The sequence below is a fragment of the Mangifera indica genome, unplaced genomic scaffold, assembly GCF_011075055.1.
Source record: "Mangifera indica cultivar Alphonso unplaced genomic scaffold, CATAS_Mindica_2.1 Un_0036, whole genome shotgun sequence".
Lineage (NCBI taxonomy): Eukaryota > Viridiplantae > Streptophyta > Magnoliopsida > Sapindales > Anacardiaceae > Mangifera > Mangifera indica.
The window spans coordinates 44010-71820 of NW_025401128.1; the positions used below are offsets into that span (position 1 = coordinate 44010).

The window sequence follows — 27811 nt, forward strand, 5'->3', positions numbered from 1 at the left end:
CCCAGAAATAAAAAATAGTATCATACCTTCACATTATTAACCGCATCAAGCAACTTCTCCACATCTGCATCAACCCAGAAAGAATAAATCGACAGGAAGAGCCGAAGAACGGAAGAAGTTTTCCTTGGTGGAGTTGAACTTGAAGATGTGATCTTGGTTTTATACTAGGTTAGAGTTTGATTTTACACTAACATAATTATACATCTTAATTCTAATTCCAGACCCATTTGAAGGTGAACCTATATACATATTTGCAAAATTTAATAATGGACTTTAACACAATTTCAAATTTTTTTATTTAAGGATGGGCCTGGGCCTACACTCATAATGGCCCAAGTCTTCCCCTACAGTTAACTTGTTTTATTTTATTTTTTTATGGGTCCAGCAGAGTCTGGAAACATAGATGAGTTTTCAATGGTGTTGCTAAATAACACCCTTTCATATCCCCTGAGGATTCTTCTTGCTTACATTTTTAGTGAATTGTATATAGCAAAGTGATTCAATGGGATTAAGATATTTTAAAAATATAATGATGCAAAAGAAAATTTCCCAAATCCAAAGGCGCCATCTTTGATTTTGGCGTGGAGAATTTTGTCCGGTTTAGATTCATTATTTCTTAAAAAGAAAAAAGCCCTTACCTCTGTCTCTAGAATTTTCTTTTTCCATGGGAATCCATAATCTTGCTGCAATCACCTAATCTTGCAAACTGACATTCCAAAAAGGTTGAAGAAAATTCAAAGTTAGCTATGTAACCTCCATGAACTAATATAAATAGGAACAGTTAATATGCTAGCCAGGAAAGTGTGCAAACATTAAAAGGCCCATGTTTAAGTACTGTGAGTGACAGCAGAGAAGTAATGTGAACTATGAAATGAGTAGTGGATAATTGTATTTCCAAGAATGTGAGAATAAAATAAAATGGAATGGTCCTAGACTAGCGTGTAGGTGTTGTTTTGTGATAGATTTGTAATGGTTGAATATTAATAAAATTTTTGCTTTATAATTACCAATTTTGCTTAACGAGCAAATAGTTAGGGATTGTCATTCTGAAAACTTTTTAGGTGATTAGGGATCGAATAATTAGGAGTTGGGTGACTTGGAGACTCCACTCCACTAGTGCATATTTTGAGATTTGTGAAGTTGATTGGTTGGGACCAACCTTACCTTGTAGTATAATCAACTCACTATAGCAAACTTTTCAAATTTAATTTACCACATTGAGAAGCTTGGACAAATAGCTCTAATTATAATAACTATAGCACCCACATTTAGACCTGTTATTTTGTGTTTATCATATTATGTCAATTTGAGTTTCATATTAAAAACTTATAACTCTAATCTGATTTGAATTAGAATTATATCGAAAGTTTGAGTTTACCAAGCAAGTTATTGAGCTAGGCTTTGTGTTTGATGCATTCAAATTGTTGTGTAAGCCTATATTCCTTGATGAACTTGAATTATGGCTTGTACTTTTTATGAGCCTACAAGAGCTGCTAACAAGTTAAGCATAAGCTATTTGGATACTTAAACAGGAACTTTTATCCGACATATCTTTGTTTTCATTCCAAAAATTTTAATGGCTCCATATGTATAGTGATGTTACTACTAACATTTATGTGTCTTTATGCCCAAACGTGACCAAATATACAATTGTTTTTGAGAGAAATTTATACACTTAAAGATATTCTTCAATTACAGGTACTAATATCCATAGTGCGGACACCATTAGTTTTGTAAATTCATCCACATTTACCATTTCAATACAAACCATATTCTTGTGGCTACATGTTTTTAATCTATTGTTGTTTATACCCTTTTTTTTTTTATCATTAGGAATAAAGTTTTTTTTATATATCTTTAAGATTTTTCTTAATCAAGTATCACCATCCCTGTCTATTGAAATAAGCATGAAATATAAATTAATTATAAAAATTAAATAGAGTAACTAGAACTAATTTATCATGTATAACAATGCGATTTGTCATTTGAGATACACTTTCTCTTCTAATAGCATTAAGAACTAATATTATGTGTCTGCTCATCAAGTTACAGTTTTCTCTTACTTTTTCTTCAAGTTACATAATATGAATTAATTGATCATTTGGAACTACATTTAATCAATTCTTGAAGTTTAGTAAGATTAAGAGTTATATATTTTCATTTATATTAGATAATATTATAATTAACTAATTTAATATATGTTTTGAAAGAAGTGAAAATTTTGTGTTTATTTTTTTATAAAAATTTTGTGATAGTTATAATTTTCATTAAAAATATTAATAGTTGGCGGAAAAATGATATTATTGAATTTTTAATATTAATTGCAAATGTTTATATAAATTATGATAATTTTACATGCAATAATTAATTGTTACAATATCAGCAAACTTTTACAGGCAATTATTATATTTCTATACCGGTGTTGCAATTTTTTGCCACTAAAATGCATAAAGATGTTGGATTCAATTTTATTTATCTATATATCAACAAAAATATTAGTAGTATTTATAAATGTCATTAGAATTCATAAAAAAAAATTGTCTCTGACTGTTCTTTTTGTTGTAGTGGTGGACAAGGGTTCTCAAATCACATGATTAGAGATAAAAACAAGGTATTAAATTTGTCTAAATATAAGAGAGGACAAGCATTCATCATAAACAATAGAAAGTTGTCTATTACCCATATAGGTTAGATTGTGGAAACACATTGGTTAAGCTCAAAACAAGTTGAGCTACATAATGTGTTCCATGTGTAGGAAATGAAAGAAAACTTTCAAAATTTATAACACCAAGCAATTATGTCATGTTTGGCTTGAGTGATATCAAGTTGTCTCATAGTTTGAAGTCCATAGAATTGCTGATCATGGAGAGACATTGAATGGAGTTTGTTTATGTAATTTCAACACAAAAAACATATGTAGACCAAAAAAGGAAAAGTGAGACACTAGACTTGTGGCATGTGAGGTTTGGCTATGTGATTTATCATAAGTTAAAAATGATGATAAAGAAAGTTGCTCAAGAGTCTCTCACAATTAGACATGAAAAAAGATATAATACGTGATAAATGTCGATTTGAGAAAAGACATCAATTCTTATATAAGGAGTCAACACTCGAGACTAGGGCACCTCTTAAATTGATCCGCTTAAATCTACTTGGACAAACAAAACAAGTGCCAATAAGTGGATTTTAAGTACTCGATAACAGTTATCAACAATTTCTTTATGTATGTTTGGGTTTATTTCATAAAGAAAAAGTAGAGATAAATTTCCTAGGTTAAGGAACTAAAAAAGAAGGTTGAAAAGTAACTAGGCAAGAAGATACAACACCTATGTATAGACAACAAGGAGAATATGTATTACATGAGTTTACATAATACTTGAATAATTATAGGAGATACCAACAATGCTCATTTATGAACACACCGCAATAAGGTGGAGTTGCTAGAAATACCGACAATTTACTATTTATTTTATAGTGTTTTTTTTTTTTTTTAACACTCAAATTTATTTGAATTCAGTGTATTTTTTATTGATGTAAACTTTCACACCAACATGATTAATTACCTGTCAACTTTTATCAAATTTAAGTTATATTGGAAAAGAATGTTTTTTTTTTTTCTTTATTTTTAATTTTCTCATGTTTGTATAATAAATTGTATAAAAAATTATTAGCATATACTTTAATTATTTTAAATTGTGTACTCAGAACTGCCGGGTTTGAATGTTGTCTCAATTATGATGAAAGTGAGGATGAAATAGTAATTTCATGTAAATTTTAACTTGCAAGTAACACGATTGGATGGCGTTAGCCGTTAAGACTGGCATTCTGAAATTCTCCCATTGCAATTTATAATGGACCCGGTTAAAGGAAACGGTCCGGTCTATCCGGTCCGAGTCTTGGTCTCGGCTTATGAGGGTTGCTCGTAAAAGAGCGAACTTCATTTTCTTGATTTGAGGTCAGGTCTTAGTTTCAAATGGAAGCTCCAGATAGCAACAGTCCGACCATTCCCAACAGTGGCAATTCGATAGCATTGTCGACGCCCGTGTGGCCGACGATCGACGGTCCACTGGGTCTGACGGAGGACGAGTCGTTGAGCTACGCTCGTAAATTCTATTACTTTGGATTCGCCCTTTTGCCCTTGCTTTGGGGCGTCAACTGCTTCTACTTCTGGCCCGTTCTCCGCCACTCTCGTGCTTTCCCTCGTCTCCGTCACTGTAAATTTCTCTCTCTGCGCTGTCGATTTAGCCTTCCTTTTTGTGTTTTTTTTTTTTTTCGGTTGTTCGCATTTTTTATTCACCTTAATTTTGATTTAGGGTTTAGGGGTAGGGTTTGATCTACAACTTAAAATTTTATGGGATCTTTATTTCTAAAATTGAATTTTAAGGGAAAAATTAATGTGAGTTAGAGTTACTGTAGAAACAGACTATATCTCAAAGTTCTAGTTTTGAACTAATTGTGTTTGTAAATGAGTCTTTCCTTGCAATGCCGACTGAGTTTAAAGTTTTGGTTTGAGCTAAGAGGAGTACTAGCTGCCTTGCCAGCAACACTCGTTGTTTTGTGCATGGCACGGATTGAGTTTGCGATGAACTGCAGTTACCCTTTTTTAAGGATTTTTGAGCTTAAATTTGTGATATCATATTATAACCATTCATCCATTACAATTTCGATGTTGAAAAGTTGATGAGATGACATCAAAGTAGCTAACCTTAGCTTCAGTCTGTTGCAGTGGATTGATGGCAAAACACTTGTTTCAAATTTTTTGTTACTTGTTGTGCTGCTATAGAGTGACATATAACGTTATTTGAGTGTTCTGGAGGATGAGGAAATAAGTACTTACTAAATTGGTGAAGTTATCAAATCATGTGCAATGATTTTGAATGTGCTATTGGGAGTGTCTTTGTAATTACTGCAAGCACTTTATAATGGCTTAAAGGGAAACAAAAAGGTGTTTTGCAGGGCACTTTCTATATATGTATCAAATAGTCCCCTGTGACTTCTGTAGAGAAGCATTTTGAGTTCATAAGAGCTTGAATGGCTTCTTGAGAAGCAGTTGATAGGTGCTTATCCAGAATGCAGTTTGAGTACTCTATTTAAATCCTTTTTGCTTTAAACCCCTTTTGACAAAAATTGCTTCAAACATGACATTAGATGTTTGGATAGAATAAGATCTAGTTAACCGATTTGATGACATTGAGTTAAAGGCCCCGTTTTCGCTTGTGACGTTGCTTGGATTAGAACCCTTAGTTGTTTATCCACCTAGAATTTGGGTTTGTGACTTTATAATTATGACCTTGTAAGGTCAGAATTGATTTTATTTTATTTATTCTTTTTCGTTTCTACCAGCTTCCAAAACACATCTTTTGGCTTTGTGAATTTGTTAGTAATCGTAATTAGATATTATTGGGAACTGTAATGTACTGCAAAACTTCGTTTGGCATTGTTGTTCGGATGTTTGATCCATTTATTAGTAGGTTTTGTTTAACTAGTGGAGCAATCATATTTCATAGTAGGAATTAAGAAGAAGATGAATGGGTGATGATTGGCATATGGTTCCTTGCTTTTTTATTTTATCCTTGCAGCCTCCAGATAAAGAATGAGAAGGTTTTGTTGATATAATAGGGTTCTTTGATGCTTAAATGCTTGATCTTTTTCCTTTTGTGCTCACTTGAGCAGCGTTCAATCATTGGTATTTATGATATAATGGTTGATTGGAAGAACCATATATCAGATTAAGAATTGAGAACAGGATTTTAAGGGTATCACGTAGAGATGATTGACATATGGCAATAAAAGTTTTGCACCTGTCTTGCTTGGAAGCTGGAAAGATAAACTAAAAAAGTAAGATATACAATTATTGAATTACTAGACTAGATCATAATAGCGTGCAAAGCACCGAGACCTTCTAAGATTTGTAAAAGTTTTAACCACACTGCAAATTACAAACTAGGTAAATAAATGAAATATTAAGATAAGGAGGGGATCATAATCCATTAGCATAATAAGAGGTTGGAGAATGATATTTAGGTGATTTATAGCCCATATATTATCGACTACCTTAATGTATAATTATGCTCTTGCCAATATTAACAAAGCTCCAATGGGGGCTTTCTTGTACAGAAGTTTAGAGTTTATTCTGCATTGTAGTGTTACTGTAACTATTTCTATTTATTTCCTGATTGATGACACATTTACTTATTATTGTGGCAAAGTGGTGCTCAAATTAATGGATAGTTTTGTCTTATATATTAGCTCTATCTAAGCATCCTACCTCTTGCATGTCTTGCATCTTTTGGGTCAAATTTTAAAGGTCATGCTTACTTTAACACAAAGAATGTAGGAAGGCTTTGACAACCCTTTTAAGCGGTCTCGCAGTTACACATCTTGTAATTACATTATGATCTAGTAGAACCCAAGAAGCAGCATTCTGTGTACAATAGGTTTATTTACATAGACTTCGAAGGTCCATCTCCATGGATGGATTGGTTTCCTTATTTGTGTATCAAGGATGAAGGGAAACTGTGTACTTTCTTAAATTGGCCATTTTATCTTTCTGTACCATCATGTCTTTGCATTTTGGTCTTATAGCTTTATTGAATGTATTGTAGATGTTGTTGCATCAGCAGTTGGGTTTTCAGTCTCAGTAGTTCTTTTATCCACATGGGCGTTGACATTTGCTATCGGAGGAGAGCACCTCTTTGGCTCTGTTTGGGGTAATCTACTCATGTATAATCTTGCTGACCGATTAGGCTTGACCAGTTGGAGCTAGTCACAAATCCTTGTTGCAAGCTTCATCGCTTCAAAAGCTCATTTTCCATTGAATTGTATAGGCCATCATCAAATATAATCTGTTGTTGGAACCATCTATTATGCTTCATACTCATTTTTTTGAAGCTAACACTAAGTTCAATAGCGAAAAAGAATGTATCAATGTGATCCCTACCTTTATATGTCTGGTTTCTCCAGTTCGTAAATGTTGTTTTGTCAATAAGGGTGTAGAATGCAGCGAAAAAGCTTGATGAGGAATTAGATTCTCAGAGAGTCGATAAAGACCCGGTGTCAGTACGTTCTGGTATGAAATGGATTTTTCCATTTATGTGATCAATGATGCAAAATGCGTGAATTGCCAGCTAAGCCAGGCAAAAATGTTTTTAAGCAAAGTTGATGTTACTTCTGCTCTCATCTCCTCAACACTAATTATAAGTAGTGAATAATATTTGAGTAGTATTATATATATAATTTTGTATATAAATAATAATGTGTTATTGTATAATTAGACAGTTGAAAATTAAAGATAAGTAAATATCCAATCATATGGTGATATATTATTATTTGTGTATAGTTTTATTGTTAATAGTTTCTCACCTAAAATCATTTTTTCATCTCTTAAAAACATGAATCACACTTTTTTATTATGCAGTAAAAGAGTAAATTTGTTATTTTTTTCTAAAATTTCAAAAAAAGGAAAAAAAATCTTCTTTTTTTTTTTTATCTTTTTCATTTCGTTCTTTCTAGTTGTCATCATCAAGCCGAAGTTCTTCATCTATTCTCAATAATAAATCTCTCCACATTTTTACTGCAACACCATCATCACAAACCCGCTCGTATTTGAAATCAATACACTAGCAACTTGCGGCACCTTGGGTAGCCAAAGACGCAAAATAAGAAAAATCACAAAAATTAGATGAATTACAAACATCTAAGACAGAAATCAAAGAAGCCTCAAACAAATCCCAAAAAACCCAATAGGTGGAAGGGGTCTAAGAAAGCAATAGAAAGAAAAATTGAAGGGGATTGCTTTGGAAATGAAAGTTGTTTAATTGGGAGAGGTGGAGACAACGCCATCAGCAAGTGCATCTAAATTCAAAGAAGCCCCCTAGGCAACAATAGTCGTTAGACCTCTCGATGGGCTGGGCTTGGTCATGCCATGCCCACCTCGGTTCAGTTTGTCATGTTGGTGGATTGAGCCATGCTAAGGCCTACTACAGCATCACAGGTTGGACGACCCGTTAATTTTAATAATAATATAATTTCTATTTGATTAAATAATTAAAAACTACTAATTTCTATTTATTTTCAAATTAATATAATTCATAATAATACTTTGAAAATTGTGAGTAGCCTCCAAATTGTATTATTTATTTATTTTCAAATTATATAGAATTATTTGTTTATTTTTATCACTTACATTAGTATTTGAATTTTACTATAAAATTTTACTAAAAAAACTTCACTTATTAAAAGCTCTAAACTTTATTTAATTTTTCAATCTTAGATTTTCTCAATCAATATTTAATTATATCTACCAACTTAGTTATTATTATTATTTTTTTTTATAATTTATTAATTATTTTTTCTTTTTAAATATTTTGATAATGAAAAATTGAATATATTCTAAACAAAGAAGGTAATAAATGACTTTGTATAAATATAATGAGAGAGATCTACTAAGAATAGTAGGAGTGAAATCAATAATCCAACTAAATTATTGATATTCATTTGATTGATTTGAGTTTTAAGTATATAAACCGGTAACATTCAGGGTTCCAATCCAGGAATGGAACAAGGGTTTAATGAAATAAAAAAATTAATTAACAAATGCTTAATTATATCCTAATACCGAAATATTCCATAATTTGGTCACATTTTAATCTTTGGGAAATAATATTCTACCCTCACCTGATTGTTATAAGATGGGAAATTGAAGTAAATGACCTAAACATCAAGGGTTTAAGCAAAATTACCTCATTTTATTAGACTTAAGAAACATGCCCTCTTTTTTGAAATTACCAAAATGCCCCTATGTATAAAACCAAAAAGAAAAAATCAAATCCTCACCTAACTTTTTCCCATGGCACTGTGCAAACACTTTCAAAACCCACAAACACTTCCACGGTGCCGCAAATTCGACATTTTGATCAATTTTTGATGATTTTCGGTGACAAAAATGACCAAGAAGGTGAGTAAATAATCTCTTATCTTGTTTGAATTATTTTTATATTTAGAGTTGATAGATTAGAGTAATATTTAAGGCGTTTTTAGTTTAGGGTTTTGTGATTTGAACAATTGACTTTGTGGTTTGATTTTTGACTGTTTTAGATGAATTAGTTTAGGCTATTGTGTATAACTTAGTGTACAATCATCTTTTATTGAAATAGTGGCTAAAAATTACTATTTTGGTCAAAAAATTGATCAGCTTTCAAATCAAAATTCAACCTGAGGATTTTCGGGTTTGAGAAACATCCCTCAGGTTGAATTGATGACACAGAGGTGGGGGGCAAATGCTAGTTTTTAAACAGTAGGTACACCTGGGGACATATAGGGGGAACCTCAGGGGAAGGCAAAAATTGTAAGTTTTGAAAGTTTTGCCTCGACACGACACATGGGAACCACATGGGAGGTGAAATTGCAATTTTTTCAACTTGTTGGACATGTGAGATAGAGTGAAATTAATAAGGGGGCAAATTGAACTTGTTTAAGCATTTAGGGCTGGTGGGAGAATGAGAAAATGTTAAGAGACAAATTGATATTGTTCTAACATATAAGACTCGTGGGAGAATGAGAAAATGTTTAGAGGTAAATTGATTCTGTTCTAAACATTTAGGACTTGTGGGAGAGAAAGAAAATGTTAAGGGGGCAAACTGATATTTTTTCTAAATCTCAGCTTGCGTAGTTTTCGAATTTTATTTTTGTTTTTCACATTCTAAGGTTTTTGAATATGTAGTTTTCAAATTTTAAATTTGTTTTTCGATTTTTGTGATTTTTAAGGTTTTCGACGTATACTTTTCGAATTTCAGATCAACTTTTCGATATTTATCATTCTAAGGTAATTGGATGTGCAATTTTCAAATTTTCGATCACATTTTTTATATTTTTATTTTAGGGCTTTTTGAGATGTAGTTTTTGAATTTCAACTCTATTTTTTTATTTTTGTTATTTTAAGGTTTTTTTTTTTAATGTAGTTTTCTAATTTCATATTGGTTTTTTGATACCTCTCATACTTGGGTTATTTAATATGTAGTTTTTGAAATTCAGGTCTGTATTTTTATTTTTATCATTCCAGGGTATTTGGACTTGTAATTTTCGAATTTTTTATCATTTTTTTGGTTTTTGAAATTCTAGAGTAATTTAACATGTAGTTTTTGAATTTCAGTTCTGTTTTCCTATATTTATCATTTTGAAGTTTTTTAGACATGTAGTTTTAAAATTTTAGTCCAATTTTTTTATTGTTATTATTCTAGGGTGGTTCGACATGTACGTTTCAAAATTCGGATTGATTTTTTAGTTTTTGTCATTTCAAGGTATTTCAATGTTTAGTTTTCAAAATTTAGGTCTTTTTTTATTTTTGCCATCCTAGAGTATTTTGACTTGTAATTTTTGAATTTTCGAGCGATTTTTCAGTTTTTGATATTTTAGGGTATTTTAATATATAGTTTTTGAATTTTAATTCTGTTTTTGAATTTTTGTCATCTTAAGGTTTTTAGACGTGCAATTTTCAAATTTTAGTCTAGTTTTCTGATTATTGTTATTCTAAGATATTTTGACATATACTTTTCAAATTTTAGATCTATTTTTCAGTTTTTGTTATTTTAGGGTATTTTAACATTTAGTTTTCGAAATTTAGATTTGTTTTTTTTTTTATTTTTGTCATTCTAGGGTAATCTGACCTGTAATTTTCGAATTTTCGAGTGATTTTTTGATTTTTCATATTTTAGGATATTTTAATGTATAATTTTTGAATTTCAATTCTATTTTTTGACAATTGTTATTTTAAAGTTTTTGGACGTATAGTTTTCAAATTTTTGTTTAGTTTTTTAATTATTGTTATTCTAAAGTATTTTGACATATACTTTTCAAATTTCATATCGATTTTTGACCTTTTTGTCATTTCCGGGTATTTCAACGTTTATTTCTTGAAATTCAAACCTGTTTTTTTATTTTTGTCATTTTAGGATAATTCAACTTGTAATTTTTTAATTTCTGAGTGATTTTTTAGTTTTTGATATTCTAAGGTATTTTAACGTGTAGTTTTCAAATTTTAATTATGTTTTCTAATATTTGTCATTTAAAGTTTTTAGACATGTAGTTTTCAAATTTTAATGTAGTTTTCAAATTTTAATATAGTTTTTTGTTCTTTTTCAAATCTAGAGTAATTTCACATGTAATTTTCGAATTTTCATTCGACTTTTCAGTTTTTGTCTTTCTAAGGTATTTAAACATATAGTTTTCGAATTTTAGGTTTTTTTTTTCTATATTTGTCATTTCCATTTCTGTTTATATATATATATATATATATATATATATATATATATATATATATATATATATATATATATATATATATTTATGAAATTCTTATAAATTTCAAAATTTTTTTATAGGATATTTTTCATAAAAAAAATGACGATGTCGAATTAAGAATCCTAGATGAATCACAACACTTTTAAGCAGAGGTTATATATCGTGTCTAGCACATTGCCATATTAAAGATTAGATATACACTAACACCAGAGCAGTTGCGGTTGTTCAAGAGAACGTCCTTTGGGCGTCTTCTTCAATTACCAGATATCAAGTTCAATGGAGTTGTTAGACACTCTTGTAATGGCTAATATGAACCTAGAGGGGGGTGAATAGGTTCTTAAAAATAAATTAAATGATACACTGTAACAAATTTTAGAGCAAACTTTACAAACCACACAACCGAAATACCAACAATAAATTCAACAGTAATAAACTTTAAAGTAGGAATAAACAATAACAGCAATGGAGACAAATAACAAGCTGAAATAACTAATAACAGTAACCATAAATGTCAATAATAACAGATAATATTTAGGAAGATAGAGTTGAAGAAATGCTCATTTAGAGTGGTTTGGAGTTTTCTCTTGCAAGCCTCCTACGTCTACTTCTCCAAGCAAACTGTCTTGGAGTTTCACTATCACTTGAAGAATTTTCTATAGGTAGTATATTCGGGATTTCACCCATTATATTAGTTAATACAAGATTGCGTCCACAATATTTGTTTACAAGATATGAATAAGTTTTAAGTGAACAGAACTCTCAAAGAATAAAAGTTTTAAGCTCACAGAGAGTTTCAAAGAAATCAAAGTAAAATGTTTTTAGCTTTTCCCTTTTTTTTTTTTTTTTGCTTCTTTTGTTTTTCTTCTCCCCTTTTTCTCATCACCTTGCTCTTCAATTTGAAACCAAATTTATAGAGATATTTGGTTCCATTAGGTTGAGTTCCTGTTGACAGTTTTTTGAAAAAAATTGGCAAAGAAAAAGGACCTCAATCAGAGCTTAACGGATAGATTTAAATGCTTCAACAGATAACTTTCAGTACGAGCGGCAAATCATGTCACGGGCGGCTTGCATTATTTCTGCGTTTAGAAAACAATCTAAAAGCTTGAACGGGTATATGTTGGGTTGCGCATGATTGAAGTACAAGTTTAATTTTAAGAATGGCATGGCTGGAAAGCTTTTAAAAAAAATTGCACAAGAGCGACAAACTTTACATCTGTCGCACTTATACTAGATTCTGTATTATGATTGGGATAATTTTCAGAATGGTCCGAGAACGCAATAAATATTTTGACATATAATAATGACGCATTGGACAAGTCTGACAGCAATTTTGATGAAAATGTCATGACTGGGATAATTTTCAGAATGGTTCGACTAGGACAATAAATATTTTGACACATGATGGTGATAAATTGGACAAGTCTGTCAACAATTCAGAGGAAAATGTCACGGCTGGGATGGTCTTCAAATGTCCCAGCTGGGACATTTAATGCAATTAGAAGAAAAAACTTTCTTGGACACATGGAGGCAAGTAATTTGTTAGAGATGACACTTGGCAAGAAAATGTGAGGAAAGAGGTCATGGGTGGGACAATTATCAAATGTCATGGGTGTTCCAGTGTGGGAAATAATGTTTGAATCAATGTCTTAGGTGAGTGATAGAATTTGCTCCGACCAAATGCTTGACATGTATAAATCTGACATCTATGGATTTCTTGTTGCATTTCAAGTAAGTGTATATTTGTTAATTATTTATATTGATTGACAAGAAAAAAAAATTAATTAAATTTAACCATTAATATTTATATTGCAACATTGGACATATGAGACGATCGACATTCTGTATAATTGGATGGATTTGGTTGATATCCATGCGTCTCCATGGATATTCAAGGAACATACACAAGATGTTCCTAGTTGGAGTCATATGGGAACTATTTTTATTGGTGATAAGGTATGTAATTGTTAATTGATTAGTTAATTGACATCTTGATTATTGCAAATAAGTTGAATTATATATATGAATGAATAGGATGATGTTACTTTCCTGCTCTAATCGTCACCGATTGAGAAGGTAAATCATTGTATGCAGACATTATTTTGTACATGAGTATGTTGGATTCGCATTCCTCCTTATCCTCTTCGACGCTCCTCTCGACAGGAAATGGAACATCTCCGATAATGCCACTTATTGATATATAGGCTGCTAGTCCTAAGACACTTGATGAGCCCATCAGCCCCTTGTTACAAAGCATACTACATGTCCCCCTATTGTTAAGACCTTAACCACTGAGACCACACACCTTCTTAGGGTTTAAGACCATATTACCAATCATCGCATACAAGAGTATCCATTGACTGCATCACCCATTCTATCCCCATTAGATGCTGCTTTGGCCTGTTAGGGTAATATGATATTATGTGAAATTTTCTATTATGGGACAAGATGTCTATCATGCGAGAGTAGATGTCTTCTTAGATGTCTCGATTAGAGGATCATATGACTTGTTTGAAGAACATCGTCGTGTATACACGCTTAGCTCTCGTTAATGAGGTGACAAAACCACACCTCATTTATTCCTTATAAAAATTATATTTACCTATTTCTTTAACATGTATATTAATGGCAGTGGTAGGATACTCATGATGGTGTTAGGAGGGTCTCACCCATTGACCCTTCGATTCTATCACATCTCTCACATGAGGTCTATAATTAATTGTTTTTATGATATTTAATATAAAATGTTGTTATTATATTTTATATGAAATGTCACTAATCAATTGTTATTATTATTTGCACACGATATTGCCATGAGGAGGTATCAGTTGACCCTTTGGTTACATCACCTCCCTCATCCAAGGTTTGTCATTTATTGTTGTTACTATATTTTTTTTGAATTGTTATTGATTAATTTGTTTTACATATTCGTACAAGGTACTAGTCATGAGGGTGTTTTGGTTGACCCTTATTGCATTACTTCTCCCACCTGAGGTTTGAAAATTATTGTTGTTATTATATTTTATATGAAATATCATTTATCAATTTGTTATTAATATTTGCATAGGATATTGGGCATAAGGGGGTATTGATCGAAAGTTCTCCTTGTACACCTTCCTTGACTGTAAAGGTAGCATATTTTTTTTTTTATGAAATGTTATTAATCAATTTGTTATTAATATTATTATGTATATTTAAAATATCTCCAGCTTAAGTAAAAGGGTAATTGAAATTAGTTCACAAAGGGATGAGCTACTAGAGGATATTTCACATGGAGAGCAGGATAAGGTATATTCATTATAATTTATATATTTTTATATGTATTGATCACTGATAATGTAAAATTACTTTTGCAGTTTGTTGAGGGGGTACGAATGGTTGACTTGACAATAATAAAGGATTCCCCCACCAAACCTCCTTTATCATACATTGATAAGGTAACATTAATCGATTTAATCATACTTGTTAATTAAGATTAAATATTGAATTAACAATTTTATGTTATTTTTCAGTTGGTATGGATTGCTCTGGAAATGTCCATTCATTTGCATCACATATGCAAATCTAATCAAATCGATGATGAAATGATAAATTCAGACCATTCCATCCTCTATTACAGAGTGTGAGGAATCTTTTCTCTTGTGGTACATTAGAGTCATAACATCTAAAAACCATGAGATTTATTTCATTAGAGCTTATTTCAAAGACACTTTTTGAAAGATTATTGTCAAGCTGTGCGAGTGGCTGATCGACAATGTAAGTTGCTATATCCTTTGAATTTGATTAAATGATTTATATATTCATAAAAAACTAATACAATTCAACTTTTATATATTCATTTCAGCATATAGATTCTTTTTTGACACTATTAAGTTAACACTTACATGAGCAATAGGTCGTCATCCCACAAAGTTGGATGACAACCTATACCTTGTTCATGATGCATATTGGGATGACATTCGATAGTTGGAGTACCATGCCACCATAGGATTACGAGTGGCCCAAGTTATTCATGAAGATAGTTAAGGTAGATCATACCCCCAATTTGTTTTACAAACAATAGGGGGAGGTATTGACTCCAAGGGTAACTAGAGTTATAGATTTATAGATTTTTGTGATTGATCAATCATAGTATACAACTTTGAGGTATCGTACACATGGAGTTATAAGGGGCTTGCATGGCAGATATGACCCTACACGACATTCATTTCGACATTATTTGAGGTGACAAGTTTTTGGACCACTTTTAGGTGTATGCCATAAGTAGATCACCTAATATTACGTTAAACAGAGGGTATCCCCTAACAGGGCGAAGGTTTTGGTATTATAGTATTTTTATGTTATGTTTCATAGAGTGTATGATGTTGCCACGGAGTTTGGATTTTTCCTAAGAGTCGTCCACCTTTATGCTTCAGCATTTGACCTTATAGTTGTACTTTCACTATATCGAGTACATCATGGATGTATATTTGTATTTATCATTGTTTATTTTATCAATTTTTGAGTTGTTATGTATATATTTATTATATATGGTTATGCATTTGATATCATGTTTTTTCTATTTTATTAATTATCTTGTATTAAAAATTAAAAAATAAATAAATAGAGAGTGTTTATGTAAATTTTGAAACTTTTAAAGTTTTTTTAAAATATTTTACTTAAATTGAATTGTGAATTCATAAACTCATCAAAATGATCAACACAATACTTGAACTCAGTTTACAATTTCTTACACAAAGTGTCACTTCTTCATTATCTAATCTTTTATAGAAAAAGGGTGAGCTAAAAAATATTATTTACTCCAAATTGTACTATCTTATAATTTATTCAAATTAGGCCCCAAATGCAATTTCAATGCATCCAAACTTTATACACAAGTATTTATAACACTTTAAACTATCATATCATCAAACTTTGTACAAATATTGATTAAGGCAAGACAATAAAAAATAGAAGAAAATGACAGTGGTAATTCTATAATTTTTTTGTAACTTTCTACTAAGACTAGGAAAACAATACATACACGCACTAAAATGGCAGCAAATTGGAACACAAACATAACTAAGGTGTAAAGGATAAATCCACCAACCTTGGAACTCTACCACCACTCTCTAAACATAAGTAAATCATATATTAATGAAATAATAAAATGTTCATTCTAATAATTACATAAATAATGTTTATTATAACAACTATATAATTAAAACATTATTCACACCAAATATATTACATCGCATATGAATATAAGTACTCAAATGAAATATTGATCAAAGTACGTCAATTACATATCATTTTAATAAATGTATAAATCATATAATTAATAAAACTAAATAGAAAGTTGCCAAGATCTTGTTCCTTTGTCTTTTTTAAATGAACCCTGTGGGACGAAGCTTGGAATCGATGCTGGGCTTTTGCATTGTGTTCGGACATGCCTTGGCTAATTGCATCGACTACATACCTTAGGTGTAACAATCTCTCCATGTGAAGAATGTTGATTTCTATTTGAAGGGTGACTTGATTGACGATGATCGAGAACCCGTGGGGGGAGGGGGAGAGGGAGAGGGGGCGCAGAATAACTTTTTCTTTGGAGACATACAACCATTCTAATTGGTTCCTAAGTGGATTGACATATTTCACATACATTGCATGGTAGCACTCAATAGTGAAGAGATTATGAACCTATGCATTTACGTTTGTGAGCCTAATGTATCTTGCAATAACAACGACATGCTTACATGGAATACGTGAAAGCTAAAATTTTTGGCACGTACAAGACATTTCATTAAAGTCCACAATGCCCATGCATCCACTAATACCTATAACCTGATATTGAACATTTGTAATTAGGCGAACCTCCAATTATGCAGCCTTCAACACATGGTAACCAAACTTCTCCTTCGTTTATAGGGTAACATAGTTGGGGCATTCATCTGCAATTTGAAAAAAACAACATATTTGTTAATAACAGACATAAGGAAAAAAAAAACATGCTCAGATAGATAATTATTATTAACTTTGTACGTACTTGTATGGTTTCTTCTTTTGTAAAACTATCACTGTAATGTGCCTCGAATGAACTTAGCGAGCATTATGATGGACAAATCTTATGTGTGTCTGACAAGGGCATTGAATGACTCTACAATGTTAGTTATTATTATGTTATACCTATGTCCTAAAAAATGTGCCATATTCCATCAGTGAGACCCTACCTCACGTAGGTAAGTCCCAGCTTGAGGATGCACCACATTAAAAGATTTCATCATAGTCTCAAAATTTGCTTCTGTATATGACTTTGCAGCTTTCCAATATAAACACGCAACCTACGAGTTTATAAATAATATGAACACTTAATTATCAAAATTTATAAAATGTTAAACGGTATAAAAATTTTATACATATATTAACACGTCGTGTCTGTACTTTGATCGCATGTTACAGAGAAGTTGATGGCAACAACACCTATGGTGTACATCTAGAAAGACTTTAGCCATTGTAGAGTATATAACATGAGATTATTGCCAACTTTAGCATTTCATTGATGCATTCTTTAACCTTCATTAGAAACTGACACCATGTGTCATTATCTTCTTCTTTATGACACCAAAAACAACTAAGTATATCTAGTTATTACCATCGAAGTCCACCGTAGGGAATAATTGTTTGAGATATTAACCTTTAAGAAAAATAACATCAATACAAATAACAGATCGAATATATTGTTTAAATACACAGACAAAACATGCCAATGCCATGGAAAAATACTTAAATTGATCTTTATCATTTGTTTTTATAGTTGTCACGGTTCTTAAATTAGCATGCTCTAAATTATAGCAATAATCAGGTAAGAGTATAAATAATTCTTCCGGTGAACTCTTCAGTGAATTTAAAGCCCAATTTCTTGTTCGCCAGACCTATGAATATGAAATATCAATTTTATATCTGTTGGCGATGTCGATAATGATCTCTTTAGGCCGATAAATTCGATTAATCAATACAAGCTTTAACCTCATTAATTAACCTAAAGTCTAAGCCCCAACTTATTTGTGATGTGACATTATCTGATTAACTGAATATTTGTGGGTTGGATTTATTTTATCAATTCGAAAGACTTGACTAGATTTGACTCTGTTTCCTGTTAAATACCATTGGCATTTTTCATCATAACACTTAATCTTCCATCGCCCTGTGTCAAACTTAGGCACTCTATATTGAAATCCTTTCTCTAGGGCAAATTGGTCTATAACATCTTTTAAGTATTTTTTGTCTAAAAAATGTCACCAAGTTTTACAACATTCCCCCCTCGGATCGATCCTGTATCACTTGATGATGTTAAAGGCTATGGAGGAAAATCAAAAAGCCACTGAAATGGATTAGTGAGGATATTGTCAAAAGATGGTTTTGAATAATTTTTGCCACCATAATAGGATTTCAAGCTATAAACTATTTATATCACAGGTAACATGTGACATATTCTCTGACTCTGCCTTATTAAGAGGAATATTAGTCATCTCGTTCTCTTCAAAGTTACCTCAATCGAGAACCTTTTTTTTCATCTCCATTAGCTCATTCATTGGTAATATAGAATGCATCATTATTGAAATCAATCAAGTCTTCCCAATCAGATTTTTTTTTACTTCACCAATTTCTTTTCTTTTTCTTATTCTTGTCCTTTGATCAGAGTATATATAACAAAAATAAGAATACATTCCTTAAAGTATTGAAACATGTTAATAAGGCCTTAGACATCTTTATCATTTTCGATCTTTATAGGGTTAGTTAAGTTCAATTCTTCTTAGTTTCATAAATAGTTAAATGTAGTTTCTGATTGAAGCAATACCACAATATTCACTCAAGAATTGGATAAATCCCTCAAATATTGTTCTATAGGGAATTTTAACCAATTGTTTACATCCTCCAACTTACTTCATTGTATTCTCATCACGTTAGATCAATTCTCCTTGAAAATGAACAGAAACATAACTAGCTATTTTAATTATCAATCTTACAATAAAAAATTTTGAGGAAAAATTAAACATTTATAAAAAAAAATTCACAATAACCGTTTATTGATATATATGCCACCTCTAATTTTCTAAAATGTCTCTATCTTTTATTAACATTTTATTTAAAACCGTCTTATAATGTTTAATATCAAAATGCTCTCATATTTTTCTAATAGTTTTTAACCTCCTATAATTATTTAACATTTCATTTAACACCCTCATATGTTGTCTTGTATCAAAATGCATCTATCTATTACTAATATTTCATTTAAAACCTTCTTACAATGTTTAATATCAAAATGTCTCTATATTTTTCTAACATTTTTTAACCTCCTATAATTATCTTATGTTTCATTTAATACCCTCATATGTTTTCTTATATCGAAATGCATCTACCTATTTTTAACATTTTATTTAAAATCTTCTTATAATGTTTAAATCAAAATACCCCCATATATTCCTAATATTTCATTTAACCCCCTATAATTATCTAACATTTTTTCAACACTCTTATATATTATTTTGTATCAAAATGCATCTATCTATTCTTAATATTTTATTTAAAATCTTCTTACAATGTTTACTATCAAAATGCCTCCCATATATTTCTAAAATTTCATTTAATCATTTATAATTATCTAAAATTTCATTTAACACCTTCATGTGTTGTCTTGTATCGAAATGTATATATTTATTCCTAACATTTTATTTAAAACCTTCATATTTTGTTTAATATTAAAATACCCTCATATTTTTCTAATATTTTGTTTAACCTCTAAATTAATATCAAATATCCAAATGACCCTTTATATATAACATATAAACTAGATTTAACATATAAAATTAAGTTTTGAGTTAAAATTCGTATAAATATCTTTTTCTTACGAATTAATTTCTATCAATTCGAATTAAAAAATATGAATTTTTTTCTTTCGAACGAACCCACAATATCAAATATTGAGTAAAAATGAGAGTGAGAGTAAATATTTAAATGATATGAGAGATGTATATAAGTGAGAGGTTTATATAAAAGTGATAAAAAGTAGTTTTGATACTTTAAAAAAAAATTAGAATATTTTTTGTTAAGGGATAGGAAAAGTGAATATTTTTATTTAGAAATAGGAAAAGTGGATATTTTTGTTTAAAGAGGGGCAAGATAACCATTTACTTAATTTCCTTTATAAGATCCACATATAATGAAATTTATGGTTACATTATAATTAAAAAAATGAAAAAAAGACATATATCAACAATATTTTCATATGATAAAATTAAAACCTTAGTAAGTTATCACATAATAAATAAAAATAACAGAATGACTATTTTACCCTTTTATATACCGTCCCGATTTATTTGTTAAAAAGAGGTTCAAACCCTAAGCCTAACCAGTTTCTCTATTCAAAACCACCAACTAAAGTACGAATCGGAACCCGCCCCAGTTTACTGCAAAACCATTTTGGCCTTTCAAGTAGCGCTACCAGTGCTCCGGGAGTAGCACTTCACATCATTTCCTTATCCTTTTAAGGTCCTGTTTATTCTTCTTTTCTTCTAAACGGTCTTTAAAGAAACAGGGCTGTTTATTTTGTTTGTAATTGAGTATTTTGACTGAGTTTTGTTGTTTAAAACCTTCAAGATATGAATTTGGATGTTGCCTCTTAAACTCTTTGTTAAAGGTTTAATATTTTTTGAGTTATTGCAAGTTCCGGTTCTGCAAGCGTTAGTTAAGTGGTTGTTTGAATTAGTTCTTTCGTAGAAACATTGAATTTGTTAAGCGTTGATCTTTTTTCTGTAGCTCTTTGTGCATTATTTGAACTTGGCTCAGTGTTGTTTTTGTAAAGTTGTAGAAGCTTAGTATTTTCTGGGTTATTCCTGAATTAGTCATTCTCTTGAAAATAGTGAGTTTGTTAAATGTTATCCGTTTGGCTTTAGTGCATTATTTTAAGTTGTAAATTTGCTGGATATTTTTGAAGCAGGGTTACAGGGCTGTTTCTGTACGCTTGAAAGGGTTTAGTTATTGTATTTTTTGGGTTATTCTTAATTACTTTTTTCTTAAAAAGAAAAGTGAATTTGTTAAGTGATACGTATAGGCTTCTTCTCTTTGTGCATTATTTGAACTTGTAAATTTGTATTATTTTTTGAAGTAGAATAGAAGGGTGGTTTCTGAATGCTGTATTCTGATAGTTTATTAGATTTAGAAGGTTCTTTAAGCGTTTGTTAAGTGGTTGTTTGAATTAGTTCTTTCGTAGAACCATTGAATTTGTTAAGTGTTGATTTTTTTCTGTAGCTCTTTGTGCATTATTTGAACTTGGCTCAGTGTTGTTTTTGTAAAGTTGTAGAAGCTTGGTATTTTCTGGGTTATTCCTGAATTAGTTATTCTCTTGAAAGTAGTGAGTTTGTTAAGTGTTATCCGTTTGGCTTTAGTGCATTATTTTAAGTTGTAAATTTGCTGGATATTTTTGAAGCAGGGTTTCAGGGCTGTTTCTGTACGCTTGAAAGGGTTTAGTTATTGTATTTTTTGGGTTATTCTTAATTACTTTTTTCTTAAAAAGAAAAGCGAATTTGCTAAGTGTTACATATAGGCTTTTGCTCTTTGTGCATTATTTGAACTTGTAAATTTGTATGATTTTTTGAAGTAGAATAGAAGGGTGGTTTCTAAATGCTGTATTCTGATAGTTTATTAGATTTAGATTTAGAATTTTTTTATAGCTTTGTAAGTTCTCTTATGTTCATATATTTCTTTGATGTTTTTATATTGAAGAGAAAAATATTTTTGGTAATTTGTCATAGTTGTCAAAGGCGAAAAACGCCAAAAGGCAATAGAGGATCCTATTTCTTAGGCCAAAAAAATGAGGTGAAGGCAATGCTTTTTTACCTAAGGCAAGTAAAAAATTCCATTAAAATTTTTCCAATTTTCATTAAATTTATAATAATTTGTTACTATATCAATAGTAACTTCATCAGCAGTCTTAGAAAAGATCAACAATTGGTTGTCACGCCTAGACTGCTTTGGCAACAATCTATAAAGGATTAGTGAACCAGTCTGATGGTCTTAAGTCTCTCCAACAACCTCTTTGGTAGCCTTACAACTCACCGACAATCTCTTGGTAACCTTAGAACTCATCGATAACCTCTCGACGACTTTAGAACTTTTTGGTGATCTCTCCGACAACCTTGGAACTTCTTGGTGATCTCTTCGACGACCTTAAATTTCACCAGAGACCTAAAAAATTGCCAATAACTCTTATATCTAGCTAAAAATTGCCCAAAACCTGCCATAGAGCCTGAAATTGTGCCAGAAACTGTTAGAATTTGCCGATAACCCTCAGTGCCGATAATAAAGTGCACTTTTTCAGTGCCTAAAGCTTCTTCAAAGGCACTAAAAAATCACTAAAGGCGATTGCCTTTGAACTGTTGGTCACCTTGATTTGATACAGCCTCGCCTAGGCGTGCCTTTGACAACTATGAATTTGTGTACTTATTTTTGTGGATATGGTAATTTGTATTCTTATTTTTGTAGATATATTTGGTAATTTGTATTCTTAAGTACTTTTGTCTTAAAAAACTGACTTTGTTAAGTGCTACATATAGGCTTTTTTTCTTTGGGCATTATTTGAACTTGTAAATTTGTATGATTTTTTGAAGTAGAATTGTAGGGTTGTTTCTGAATGCTGTATTCTGATAGTTTGTCAGGTTTGGAATTTTTATTTATAGTTTTGTAATTGATCTTATGTTAATATATTTCTTTAATTTTATTTATTGAGGAGAAAAATATTTTTGGTAATTTGTGTGCTTATTTTGCAGATATGGGTTTTGAATAGAATAATCAATAAATTGAGGAATAGCTGATGGATATAGTTGAATCCATTGTGGACATTCCAATTCAGGATCCACCTGAAGAGGATTTCTCTGCTGTTGATTTGGGTTGGACGAAGTTTGGCACAGCTGAGCATCATGATGATGTAGCTCTCATTCCTTATTCACGAGTTGATTCATTTATAATTGGAGAGTGCTCTAATGTAGAATGCCCTACACGCTTTCATATTGAGAGGGGAAGAAAACGAGCAAAGGGCAGCTTAAAGGAGTACAAGAATGATGAGTATTTGGAATATAGGCTGTAAGTCTCATATTTGATTATAAAATCCACAAAAAATGGTTGACTGATGTATATATTGACATTATACATTTGCTTAATCACACATTGCCAATACATTTATTTGAGTAACTTTATTTGATGATCTAGAACCATAACCTTTGAATAAAACTACATGTAAAAACATTTTTTATTAACTTATTTATGCATACTGACATGACAGTATGTGATTGGGGAATGATATTGTTTACTTTTTTTTTCACTTTAAAATAACCCAATCACATGCTACCACAACAATTTGTATGGATAAGGTAGTAAGAAATGTTTGTATATGTAGTTTTACTCTTTAACTTTTTCATTTTTTTTCCTTTTGTTGTGCTTTAGGATTAAAAACTATTGGTGTTGTTGTACCACGTTGAGTGGTTTGTATTATAACATCTCCATATAATGTGTTACAGCTACTCAAAAGTGTTCAATATGTGGTTTAAACACTAATAAAGGGAACTTGTTTCTTTTCTTCTAAATATTTCCCCATATTTCTAAATCCAAAGTGCTCAATATATGGGGCATTCATTAATTTAGAGAGTAGAGTTATATATCGTGACAACGTCTAAGTTATGTGTTTCACTCCAACTTTCAAGATTAATTATATGACTAAAACTTGGCAGATCAAGATTAATTCTATGACTGAACTTGGTAGCCTTGTAGAGGATGACAACACATTTGAAATTTATCTGCCAATTTTAGCTGTCAAGTTCCCTTGAGAATAGGTCATGTGAGTAATTAGGGTTATATGCTCAGAGAAATATGTATAATAAGGCTCCCCCTCCCCTTTAATTTACTGAATACAGTTGTTATACTTATATTGGGTACTTAGTTCTGATATTGGCTTGATTTATATTATGTTTAAGGTATTGGTGTTCATTTGGTCCTGAAAATTATGGTGAAGGTGGTGGCGTGTTGCCTAGTCGAAGATATCGACTTAACACTAGAAATCGTGCTGCCAGACCTCAGTCCATGCGGGGATGTACATGCCATTTTGTAGTGAAGAGGCTCTATGCTCGTCCATCACTTGCACTCATTATATATAATGACAGGCGTCATGTCAACAAGTCAGGTTTTATCTGCCATGGGCCCCTTGACAGAGATGCCATTGGCCCTGGGGCCAAGAAAATTCCTTATATCTGTAATGAGATTCAACAGCAAACAATGTCTATGATCTATCTTGGCATTCCTGAAGAGAGTGTGTTAGAGAAACATATTGAGGGTATTCAGCGATATTGTGGTTCAAACCCTAATGTCAACACTCTTGCTTCTCAGTATGTCCAAAAACTTGGGATGATAATTAGGCGGTCTACCCATGAGTTGGACCTAGATGATCAAGCTAGCATCCGGATGTGGGTTGAACGCAATAAGAAGTCTATTTTCTTTTATCAGGATTCATCAGAAACAGATCCTTTCATTCTTGGTATTCAAACTGAATGGCAGTTACAACAAATGATCCGATTTGGTCATCGCAGTCTCATGGCCGCTGATTCAACCTTTGGCATAAAGCGACTTAAGGTAAGCAATTTATTGATGCCAGTTTAGACTAGCTTCTGGAAATTGAATTGATATTTCCTCCCATTGTTTTTTCCTTTTTACGTGGCAGTACCCCTTGTGCACTCTTCTTGTTTTTGATTCAAGACAACATGCACTTCCCATTGCATGGGTCATCACACGAAGCTCTGCAAAGCCTGATGTGGCTAAATGGATGAAAGCTCTACTTGATCGTGCTCGGGGTGTTGAAATTGGATGGAAAATCAGTGGATTTCTCATTGATGATGCAGCAGCTGAGATTGATCCCATAGGGCAAGATTCTTGTTCTCTTGATTTTGATTTTAATTAAAATTGTTTTACCATAAATTTGTGTTTTTCATACTTGATATTGACTACTTTTTCCAGGGAGATTTTTTGCTGTCCTGTCTCCTTTTCCTTGTGGCGTGTTCGTAGATCATGGCTTAGGAATATTGTTAGAAAATGCAGTAATATTGAAATTCAGCGGGAAATTTTCAAGCAACTAGGAAATATACTGTATAGCATATGGGATGGACGTGATCCTTTTGCTGCCTTGCTAGAATTAACTCAGGATTTTGTTGATCAAACTGCATTTATTGGGTACTTCAAAGCATCTTGGGTACCTAAGCTCGGTTAGATCTCTCTCTTGGACTGACAAAGAAGCACACACCCAAGCATAAATGCATCTTGAAATTATCTCATTGTTGCATTTAAAACTCTAAATAGTCATTTATCTCTTTCCTTGTAACAGAGATGTGGCTTACAACAATGAAAACTCTTCCATTGGCAAGCCAGGAGGCATCTGGTGCCATAGAAGCTTATCATGTGAAGCTGAAAGCCAAACTATTTGATGATTCACATCTAGGTGCACTCCAGAGAGTTGATTGGTTAGTACACAAGTTAACGACTGAGTTGCATTCAAGCTACTGGCTTGATCGGTATGCAGATGAAAGTGATTCTTTTCAAAATGTTAAGGAGGAATATATTGCATCTACATCTTGGCACCGAGCATTGCAAATTCCAGATTCTGCTGTTACCTTGGATGATAAGGACCGTCTCTTTGCAAAGGTCTTGAGCCAAAAAGACAGCAGCCTGACACATCTTGTGTGGAATCCTGGTTCGGAATTTGCTTTCTGTGATTGTGCTTGGTCAATGCAAGGAAACATTTGCAAGCATATTATCAAAGTCAATATGATGTGTGCAAGCCATGGAGGATATAAAACTTCCATGTCTTTTCAGTCATTGAAAGATATATTGATGAATCTTTCGAAAATACCCATAGATGACTCAGTTGCTCTAGATCAATCTGTGGCTTGGACTCACCAGATGCTTGATCAAATTAAACAACTGGTTGAACTGAGTAGTTCAAATAATATTGGTACTGTTGTAAGTAATCTGCCTCTGAAATGGGTTTCTAAGAAAGGCAGGACATTTACTGGTATACCATCATCTACTCTGTCTCTTCGCTTGGCTTCTGATGCTGGTACAAAGAATGCGACTGCATGTAAAAAGAACCGAAAGAGAAAAAGACTGTCTCGACTAAGATGATTGCATGAGTAGGTAGATATAAAATTCCTTCATGGATAAATTTGACTTCTGAAATTCAAGGTTTTCTGCTTTACAACTATATTTGATTTCTATGTGGCCGGCATATCATCTTAACTCTCTTCCTGGTTGAGTTTTATCTTTTCTCGAAATCTTATGTTCTATCAAGAATTAGTATACACCCTGCCACCACCAATCTGTAATGTTGAATGGTGTGGTTTTTGAATGGTCGAAAGTGTAAGGAAGCAGTTGAGGAGACTAAAGGTTTAGATATTCATGTTTGTTTCACATTCATCTTTGGGAAAATTCTTGTGCGGTTGCAATTGCCAATAAGGTAGCTGTCAAGCTCTGCTTCAGAATTTTGAAAGCAGTCAAGAGCATTATACATTTCTTTTCTTCACCAAGTTCCTTAACAATTACGCCTTTCTGGTATTCTTTTTCTTCTTACCTTGAATATGTTTCCATTCCATCAAAAGAGTATAGCTAGAATTTTCTTAGCATTTAGATATCTATAATAACCATGCTTCAGAGAAAGCACCTACAGAAATATGTACATTTTAACCTTGACATGATATCTAATATAATCATTGTCTTGCATGCAGATTTGTATTGTTTGAACTTTTCAGGGTTGAATAATTGGATTTCTACAGAGAAGATTGAAGGCATTTCTTTGAGAAAGGGTTTATTTTATTAATCCCTACAAGGGGTTTTGACACTGTTACTTGGATTTTCATTTATAATATATTTTAAGGTTTTTTTTTTTTTTTTTTAAATCTAGGGTGTTATATATATTTTTGGATTTCAAAGGTTGCGATCTTATCAGGTGATCTTACAAGCATAAATGAAATAATCCCTTTCAGGAAACTATGTTAGCTGTATCAGGTGATCTTACCATATCGAATAGGCAGCTATAATGTATCAAAAATATGTTAGTTTTTCTGGGAAAATCTGCTTCACTGTTTTGCAGAATTTGTGCTCCATAAATACGAAATTTGGAAGCATAATGTGAAGTTGTTGTTGTTGGTTCTGTTTTGGAGACCAAAATAAAATTTTATGCTTTTTCACTTACTCTTCATGGAAATGTTCACTCAAAATCCGAGTGAATTGAGAACTTCTCCGTATGTTGATGAAATTTTTTCTTCTTTAAAGAAATTGATTCAATTTTCTTAATTTTTTTAACAACCAATTCTAGAATTATGTAGGAAGGCTCATTACTTACAAGTGTTTGTATATTATATTAATAATGTCAATAATAATAATAAGACTAATAATAATTCTTTAATTAAGATGTCATAATATAAATTTATTAGGACTATAAGCA

At 31.5% G+C, this 27811-nt stretch overlaps 2 protein-coding genes across 5 annotated transcripts; both read left to right on the plus strand.

The window, feature by feature from the left end:
• The first annotated feature begins 3929 nt into the window (after positions 1 to 3929).
• Positions 3930 to 7157, plus strand: LOC123206433 (probable gamma-secretase subunit PEN-2). The gene is made up of 2 exons (XM_044623630.1): positions 3930 to 4214; positions 6606 to 7157. The coding sequence occupies exons 1-2, from the start codon at positions 3974 to 3976 to the stop codon at positions 6764 to 6766; spliced, it is 402 nt and encodes a 133-aa protein (XP_044479565.1). The 5' UTR covers positions 3930 to 3973; the 3' UTR covers positions 6767 to 7157.
• Positions 7158 to 20678: 13521 nt separating this feature from the next.
• LOC123206434 lies at positions 20679 to 27526 on the plus strand. 4 transcript variants are annotated; one of them, XR_006500021.1, is made up of 7 exons: positions 20679 to 20823; positions 23100 to 23412; positions 24300 to 24951; positions 25040 to 25239; positions 25333 to 25577; positions 25697 to 26919; positions 27093 to 27526. XR_006500021.1 is itself a non-coding variant. In XM_044623632.1 (7 exons), exons 2-6 carry the CDS (start codon positions 23144 to 23146, stop codon positions 26491 to 26493), a joined length of 2163 nt encoding a protein of 720 aa, XP_044479567.1. In that variant the 5' UTR covers positions 20679 to 20823; positions 23100 to 23143; the 3' UTR covers positions 26494 to 26505; positions 27093 to 27526. The 4 variants fall into 4 exon arrangements, 3 of the variants coding, with proteins under 3 accessions (XP_044479567.1, XP_044479568.1, XP_044479566.1); XM_044623632.1 differs by having other exon boundaries at positions 25697 to 26505; XM_044623633.1 differs by having other exon boundaries at positions 25697 to 26505; positions 27117 to 27526.
• The last annotated feature ends 285 nt before the right edge of the window (positions 27527 to 27811 follow it).

What these genes read in the sequence shown, in the direction of transcription:
- LOC123206433 (XM_044623630.1), top strand. Translation starts at nt 3,974, where the DNA reads ATGGAAGCTCCAGATAGCAACAGTCCGACCATTCCCAACAGTGGCAAT. An exon ending in TTTCCCTCGTCTCCGTCACT is followed by an intron (nt 4,215 to 6,605) that starts GTAAATTTCTCT and finishes AATGTATTGTAG; the next exon opens with ATGTTGTTGCATCAGCAGTT.
- LOC123206434 (XM_044623632.1), top strand. Translation starts at nt 23,144, where the DNA reads ATGGATATAGTTGAATCCATTGTGGACATTCCAATTCAGGATCCACCT. An exon ending in GAGTATTTGGAATATAGGCT is followed by an intron (nt 23,413 to 24,299) that starts GTAAGTCTCATA and finishes ATTATGTTTAAG; the next exon opens with GTATTGGTGTTCATTTGGTC. An exon ending in GCTGAGATTGATCCCATAGG is followed by an intron (nt 25,240 to 25,332) that starts GCAAGATTCTTG and finishes TACTTTTTCCAG; the next exon opens with GGAGATTTTTTGCTGTCCTG.